The sequence below is a fragment of the Etheostoma cragini genome, unplaced genomic scaffold, assembly GCF_013103735.1.
Source record: "Etheostoma cragini isolate CJK2018 unplaced genomic scaffold, CSU_Ecrag_1.0 ScbMSFa_897, whole genome shotgun sequence".
In the NCBI taxonomy this organism is placed as follows: domain Eukaryota; kingdom Metazoa; phylum Chordata; class Actinopteri; order Perciformes; family Percidae; genus Etheostoma; species Etheostoma cragini.
In genome coordinates, this window is record NW_023269534.1 from 121,585 (window position 1) to 129,764 (window position 8,180).

The 8,180-nt window shown below is 44.1% G+C and overlaps 2 protein-coding genes across 2 annotated transcripts in view; both read left to right on the forward strand.

The window, feature by feature from the left end:
• LOC117941526 overlaps positions 1–5,127 on the forward strand; it is a 45,487-nt gene extending 40,360 nt beyond the window's left edge. The window contains exons 2-4 of the mRNA XM_034866532.1: positions 2,751–3,030; positions 3,851–3,984; positions 4,243–5,127. Coding sequence (XP_034722423.1) covers positions 2,760–3,030; positions 3,851–3,984; positions 4,243–5,040 — 1,203 coding nt within the window. The 5' untranslated portion in view covers positions 2,751–2,759 and the 3' untranslated portion in view covers positions 5,041–5,127. The remainder of the gene's footprint in view (positions 1–2,750; positions 3,031–3,850; positions 3,985–4,242) is intronic.
• LOC117941517 (tripartite motif-containing protein 29-like) overlaps positions 1–7,034 on the forward strand; it is a 44,706-nt gene extending 37,672 nt beyond the window's left edge. Inside the window, exon 3 of the mRNA XM_034866523.1 lies at positions 6,504–7,034. Coding sequence (XP_034722414.1) covers positions 6,504–7,034 — 531 coding nt within the window. The remainder of the gene's footprint in view (positions 1–6,503) is intronic.
• The last annotated feature ends 1,146 nt before the right edge of the window (positions 7,035–8,180 follow it).

Genomic DNA, 8,180 nt, shown 5'->3' on the forward strand with positions numbered 1-8,180 from the left:
TGTTCAGTTGAGTCAGATTTAATCAGCACCAGGAAACAAGTTAGATTTTAATCTCCGCTGACTTTCCATCTGAGATATTAGGGAGTGTCACAACGAGAGCTGCTTTGATTGACAGGTGTGTGTCACACACTTCATCCCATCAAAAGTGTAAATCTGTCTTGGTTTGGATTTGTGGACACACGTCCTCAACAACAAGACAAAAGATACTTATTAGGGTTACTTAATCCATAACTATAGACTGAGTAATAACACATCCAGAGGTTTCTGAAGGGACAAGTTGAAACCTGCAGTTTATCTCCATCAGTTACTGGAGCCGGGAAATCCTAATATGGGCAAAGGGGGCGGGGCTTGGGTGGAGCTGATATGTGATAGGGTGGGACAGTTTGTGTGGTTTTGGTGGGGCGGGACTGCCACATAAATAACTATAATCAAGAATCTGGTAAAATGCCAGCTGGCAAACGGAACATTGTCCCATTCCAGATAATTACTCTTTTCATACTCTTGTCTTTTCATTAGACAAGTTTATGGCGTATTTCCACTGCGTAGTATCTACTTGAGGCGCCTCGACTCGACTTGCCTGTTTTTGGTTTTCCATTACGAAAACAAGTCCCTGGGACCTGCTACCAGGTACTTTTTTTTAGTTCTACCTCAGTTGAGGTTCCAAGCGAGCTGGGGCAATACCAAAAGGTGACGTGGAAACCTGCAGACTGCTGATTGGTCGGATCACTGCGTTGTTAGCAGACAAGAGTGCGGAGTGTGTGTCCGAAACAAACGCGACATTTAAAAATAAATCTAGCCAGACACCGACAGATTATCTACTCTCTGCACTAGTCTCACTTATCAACTGTTCAATATTAAGGGCTGTTAGGGACTATTAGGGGCTTTTAGGGGCTTTTGCATGCCGTTTCCAATATTGCAAACTGTTACATTAAAAAAACAAGACAATATATCAAAGAAAAGTTTTTATTTAGCTTTTCAAGTAGCGCATCAAACCCTCCCTTACATCCCGGTCTTTTTCCTCTGCACCCTGTGACAGTGCCCCCCCCCCCCCCCCCCCCCCCCCCCCCCCCCCCCCGGCTCTGCTGGCCCAGATGCATCCCAGTCGTTGTCATAAGTCTCTCCATGACTCTCATAAAGATTATACGAAGCCCAGCAGGTCAGAACCAGAGATTTCACCAGTCGTACATCGAACCAGACGGTCTGTGGCGTTAATGATCTGAAACACAAACAGTACACAGCAGACGTATTTTGGTGTGTAATCATGGTTGCAAAAGTTCATGTACTTTATGTAGCGTACCGACCGGGGCCCCTAACACATGCAAATGTTAGCTAACGTTACCAGGAAACTTAACTTACCCTTTTGTGTCGACGAACAACCGTCATGTCGACGTCTGAACACCGTAGGAATTCCCAAACTCCAGATTTTTTTCAGCTGTGATTTTTTGTTGCTTCCTTCAGCTTCTTTTGAAACAGAAATTTTCTTCTGGCAGTGGCCAGTGGCCACATGCAGAGAATCAACACTGTTGTGAGTCGCGTTGAAAATTACATCGTGGCAGTTTCCGACTGCGTTGCTGTGATGACCAGCCACGCTGAGGCGTTACTCAATCTGCAATGGAAAACGGATGCAGAGTGCTTTTTTATTTCAGGAACTAACAGCTGGTTGAACAGAAGCTAACAAAATATATGACAGACTTCAGCTCTTCATGTGTGCTTTTCATTCATTAGCATGCTGCCTCAACATTTAGTTTCCATTTCTACCCCTTTGACATCGGGCCACTCGCCCACATAGACTGTAAAGATAAGGGATGTTTGGCCAGGAGTTTGGGGATTTGGGCGTTACCCTCTTGGTTTTTAAATAGTGGATGTGACGAGAGGGCGGACGTAGGGAGGATGATGCGGTCAAGCCAGTGATGTTTACGTTGATCGGAAATGTTAGGCTCATTGGAGATGAGCCAGGTCTGCGCAGAATCGATCACCGCCCGTTGCATGCTGGGTAGATTTGTGTCCCACCTTGCTTTGTCCCACTGTCCCATTAATATCATCTGGGAGTATCACTGCATTGTCCCACTTACACTCCGGAGCGTCCTTCATAAACCTGAAGCTGAGACCACGGACACCGCGCTGCTTGTCTCAACTTCTACAGAGAGCGCGGAAACTGACGTGATGCCTCGACACACTGCCGACCCCCCGGGAAAATCTGGGTGCCAGTCCAACCATTTCTAACCATCTAACAGCTGCTATGGTGGGGTTTAAATCAAACTCGTAACTATAGTGACAAATAATGCATGTTAATAAAAATAAAGCAGAACACCTTCAGAAGACAACGGAATAACTTAAACACGTTTATGTTAGATCAGACGGCAGCTGATTTAACACATGAGACTCCAGGATTAATCTTAGACTGGCTGTTGGCCCGGCTGTTGGCCTGGCTGTTGGCCCGGCTGTTGGCCCGCTGTTAGCCCGGCTGTTGGCCTGGCTGTTAGCCCGGCTGTTAGCCCGGCTGTTAGACCGCTCTTGACCAGGCTAGCCACAAAGAATAAATCTCCATGGTTACTTGGCTGGGTTTAATTCAACCTGGTTTTGTGCAACCAAGTCAAAGCTAAATTCATCCGGGATAACTTTAATATCCCGGCTTAATCCCTTATCCTGGTTTCGTGCAACAGGCCCCTGGTTAACAATGATTTCCTGGTAAAATGAAGGTTAAGGTTTCAATTTTCTCTCAGTTGAACAAAACGTTTTGATTTCAGAAGGAAGCCACAATGACGACAGTGGATCTTTTCAACACTTTGGAGGATTTAAAAGAAGAGGAATTCGTGAAATTCAAATGGCATCTGCATCAAGACCTCCTGGAAGGCTACCAATCCATCAAAGTGTCCAAGCTGGAGAACGCAGAAAGGCAGGACACGGTGGATGTGATGGTGAACACCTATCGGGTAGATGGAGCTCTGACGGTGACCAAGAAGGTTTTAGAGATGATGAACAGGAACGATCTGGTGCAGAGTCTGCCAGACACCAGCTCGGGACCACAAGGTCAGTCACCCTTTGTAATTTGTATTTTCAGGATAAAAGAGTGGGCGGACATGAGAAACAAAACTTATTGAACAGATTGTTATTCTGGGACATGGATGCACTTAAATGGAAAGATAGAAGAGAGAGGAACTCAGTGTGTTCAAGGAAGTCCCAGCTGTCTAAAACTATCACAGCAAAACCTAGAGAGACAGGGTAAAGAGAGGAGCCTGGTCGGGATAGAACTCTCCCCAACAAGATCGGGCCTTATGCCAAGTCTCCCTCTAGTTTTATTATATTATTGATTATATGATAGATAGATCTGACAACTATGACGAGAAGCAGGTGGGCTGAATTAGGCCGACGCTGCGACTCCTCACCCCCTAAACAATATTCAATTCTATGTCCTAACTATAAGCTTTATCAAAGCATAACTAAAAGAGACGGGGTAAAGAGAGGGGCCTGGTCAGGCTAGAACTCTCCCCACAACTTGTGCACTTGGCAGCATGACGGGGGCCCCTGGCTTCCTCCAGGCAGGGTCACTGCATCTCTCCCTCGATGACTCATATGGTTTTTGAACCATTCTTTGTCTGGCCCCTCACTTGAGACCACTTTGCCATTGAAAACCCTACCAGGAGCACAAAGCTCCAGACAATACAGACTTTAGGTGCATTGGGACACACAAACCTCTCCATTTAGCGGCCGTAGTCCCGTTTTAATGCCACTATTCCATCATATATATACACACGGCTCCATAATGCCTACAAATGCACACATTTCTTTTTAAACTAATAAGAATTGTCTTTTAAATTACACGTATTTTTTTCTCTCACATTGTGTGTAGTTCTGGCTGCTGCCAGCAATGTGCCTGAAGGAGAACAATCAGCTCAAAGGAAAGCCAGCAGCAGCAGCTCAGAGCCACAAGTGTCCAAACCAGGAGACGTTCCCTGTGACGTCTGCACTGGAACCAAACTGAAGGCCCTGAAGTCCTGCGTGGTGTGTCTGGTCTCCTACTGTGAGACTCACCTGGAGCCTCATCTGACCACGTCAATTCTGAAAAGACATCAGCTGATCGACCCTGTGGAGGACCTGGAAGGCAGGATGTGTACGGACCACGATAAACCTCTGGAGCTGTTCTGTAAGACCGACCAGACATTTGTCTGCATGCTCTGCCATGTTTCAGACCACAAGACACATGATGTTGTTCCTCTGAAAGAAGAATATAAAGGAAAGAAGGCAGAGCTGAGGAAGACGGATGCTGAAATTCAGCAGATGATCCAGATGAGACGACTGAAGATTCAGGAGATCAAACACTCAGTGGAGCTCAGTGAGGAAGATGCAGACAGAGAGATAGCAGAAGGTGTTCAGGTCTTCACTTCTCTGAAGGAGTCTGTTGAGAGAGGCCTGAATGAGCTCATCAACACCATCAAAGAGAAGCAGAAAACAACAGAAAAACAGGCTGAAGCTTACATCACAGAGCTGGAACAGGAAATCTCTGAGCTGATGAAGAGAAGCACTGAGATGGAGCAGATGTTACGCTCTGAAGACCACCTCCATCTTCTCCAGAGTGTCCAGTCGCTAAACACCAACCACCCTCCACCCACCAAGAACTGGACAGAGGTCAGCGTCCGTCCATCATCATATGACGGGACTTTGGTGAAATCTGGGGTTCAGCTGGACAAGTCATTCGGTAAACAGATGAAGAAGCTGTTCGCTGTGTCTGAGCTGATGAAGAGAAGCACTGAGGTGGAGCAGCTCTCACGCTCTAAAGACCGCCCCAATCTTCTCCAGAGGGCCCAGTCCCTAAACATCCAACAACTTCCACCCACCAAGGACTGGACAGAGGTCATTGTCCGTCCATCCTCATATGAGGGGACTGTAGTAAAAGCTGTGGTTAAGGTGGAGAAGACGCTCAGTAAACAGATAAAGAAGCTGCTTAAGTCTGATATGAAGTGTGTCCAGCAGTATGCAGTGGATGTGACTCTTGATCCTGATACAGCACGTCCTGAACTCACCCAGAGTTTCTCACTTTGAGGTTCAAGTTAAAGGAAAGACTGATTGGAATTTAGGAGTGGCCAGAGAGTCGATCAACAGGAAGGGAAACGTCACAGGTTCCTTCTAGGGAACAAATGTACATATTCATATATTTTACATCTTATTTTCTACAGAATCTGTTTCCTGTGGTAACTGATTTACACTTTATTCCATTAACTATCATATGTTGAATGTGCAGCTATTCTTTACAAATGAACTCAAACTTCATCTTAACATATTTGGTGTCTTTAGAAACTGATTTCTTCTGGAAGTTATAATAAATGTCTGTGGGTTTAACAGAGGTTTAAATAGATATTGTCTACATAACGTGTGTCATGATGCATCAAATTAATGTGTTGATTATGTAATCAGATACAAATTTATTAGTATTTGATGTGCAGCCACAGAAAACATATTGCTGAATATTTCATTGTGTCATGAAGCTTCATTTAAGAGTGAGGCCTATTACATCCCATAATGTCTCCAGAACACAGTATGTGTCCTTGTTATACCGGGTATAATTAGTCAATGGATGTTTCTATCTTGTGGGAAAAGTCTTTTGGATAATTACTGGTCACTTTGGCCATTTTTTATTTGTTTCATGAATTCTGTAAGATGGTTTATGAGTCAAAGAAATGTGTAAATATGTGATTGTAGAATAAAAAGTGTAAAATAAAGCAGGTGTTGAACACAAGGCCTGAGGAAGCAGTGACTTCATCACTAGAGGAAATGTTCAGTAAGCAGAGTTTTGTCAGCACTGCTGTTCTTTAATAAAAACTGGTCTACACAACAGGATGGGGACATGGTCTAATCAAATCTAGTTCAGATATCTAGAAAGTTCTTTCTCACTAGGAAGAGTTAAATGCAGATATCTGCAATAAATATCCAGTCTAGCTACTAAATATTAAAACAGCCAATAACACTATTTGATGATTTAAATGAAGTTTTGACTAGTACAATTAAAGTTGTGATATCTTGTGTATCAATTTTTACAAGTAAGAATGTTATTGTGCATATCTTTAATTATTATTCTGACTAGTTAGAATATCACTTTGACCAGGAGAAGTGCTATTATTAATATCTAAAATGTAATTACAGATAGGAGTGGGGTAAAATACTGACAACACATGTTGTACAATCTCTCTGAAAGAGTCCAACAACAATAATTGATGAGTGTGGGGTCTTAATTTAAACTCTGAACATCTGAGAGCTGACAGCTTTCCTCATGTCCGAGCTCGTCTCCATGAGTCCCTGCTCCACTGCAGCAGCAGAACAGGCCTCCATGTAGACCACTAACTGGTGCTGTGACCCAGAACCACCACTAGATGGATCCTGACAAGGTCATTTTTGGTTCCTACCCTCGAAGATGGTCATGAAGGCTGGGTCATGACCAAAAGAACGAGATTCAGGGTTCAAGCAATAGAAAAGGGTTTTGTCTGGAGCTGTTCTGTAAGACCGACCAGACATGTGTCTGCATGCTCTGCACTGTTTTAGACCACAAGACGCATGATGTTGTTCCTCTGAAAGAAGAATATAAAGGAAAGAAGGCAGAGCTGGGGAAGACGGAGGCTGAAATCCAGCAGATGATCCAGAAGAGACGACTGAAGGTTCAGGAGATCAAACACTCAGTGGAGCTCAGTGAGGAAGCTGCAGACAGAGAGCTAGCAGAAGGTGTTCAGGTCTTCACTTCTCTGAAGGAGTCTGTTGAGAGAGGACTGAATGAGCTCATCAACACCATCAAAGAGAAGCAGAAAACTACAGAAAAACAGGCCGAAGCTTTCATCACAGAGCTGGAACAGGAAATCTCTGAGCTGATGAAGAGAAGCACTGAGGTGGAGCAGCTCTCACGCTCTGAAGACCACCTCCATCTTCTCCAGAGGGTCCAGTCCCTAAACACCAACCACCCTCCACCCACCAAGGACTGGACAGAGGTCAGCGTCCGCCCATCATCATATGAGGGAACCACCTGGGAATATCAGGGATGGCCCCCATGATTACGTTGTTTTTCCAACATCCAGTGTTCACATGGTCAGGATGCGTGTTCTTCTTCTGTTAAATTGCTGTTTGGCATTAAAAACTTGTTGAATAACTGCCACCACATGCCAGTGAACACAGTGTTTGCAGAGACCTCTGAAGGTTTCTGTGTTTGCGGGGACCCTGTGGGGTGTTTTAGTGCTAATCTCATCATCAGCTGGACCTGTAGCTGTTATATTGTTACTTTAAAATAAAATATCAGATGTTATAAACTACATGCGTTTTGTGTGCTGGAATCTTAATGTAAAAAAAGTAACTAGTAACTAAAGCTGTCAGATGAATGTAGTGGAGTAGAAGTAGAAAGTGGCAGGAAAATTAAAGACTCAAGTACAAGTACCTCAACATAAAGTAGAGTACTGGAGTAAATGTACTCCGTGACATTGCAGCGCTGCTTCAGACATTAGTCACCCACCAATGCAGGAAAACAGTTGAAAACACTCTTTAACAAGAAATAAACTGAAAAGACAACTTCACCGTTTGTTCAAATGTTTTATTTGTATTTCCCCACAGAGGGCCGTCTTCAAAATGAACCATTTACTTTGTAAAAAGAGTTTCCACGCAGAGAGAACGAACAAAAAGACGACTGACAACAATAAATACTGTTTTTGTGGAGCGTTCGTGCAGAGAGAGAAGACTCTTCGACTGGTATCGTAGTAACCATGGAGACGGGTTGTACTGTCGGAGGAAGCAGCGGATTCATGCGATCGCCGTACCGAATCTGCAGCCGGTTTTTACACACAAAAAAATCAATTAAAAATGAAAATGAGAGCGTAGACACTAGAGATGTTCAGATACTGCCTCCGATAACGCTTAAAATGCCGGTATCGGTATCACGGAGTACTGGCGTTGATGCCCCCATCCGATATGTAATCTAGCTTTAAAGGTCCCATGACATGGGGCTCTTTGGATGTTGTGTATTCTCAGTGTGTTTTGTCTGTGTGTGTTTAGTCTGTCTGTGTGTGTTTAGTCTGTGTGTGTGTTTAGTCTGTCTGTGTATTTAGTCTGTGTGTGTTTAGTCTGTCTGTGTATTTAGTCTGTGTGTGTTTAGTCTGTCTGTGTATTTAGTCTGTGTGTGTGTTTAGTCTGTCTGTGTATTTAGTCTGTGT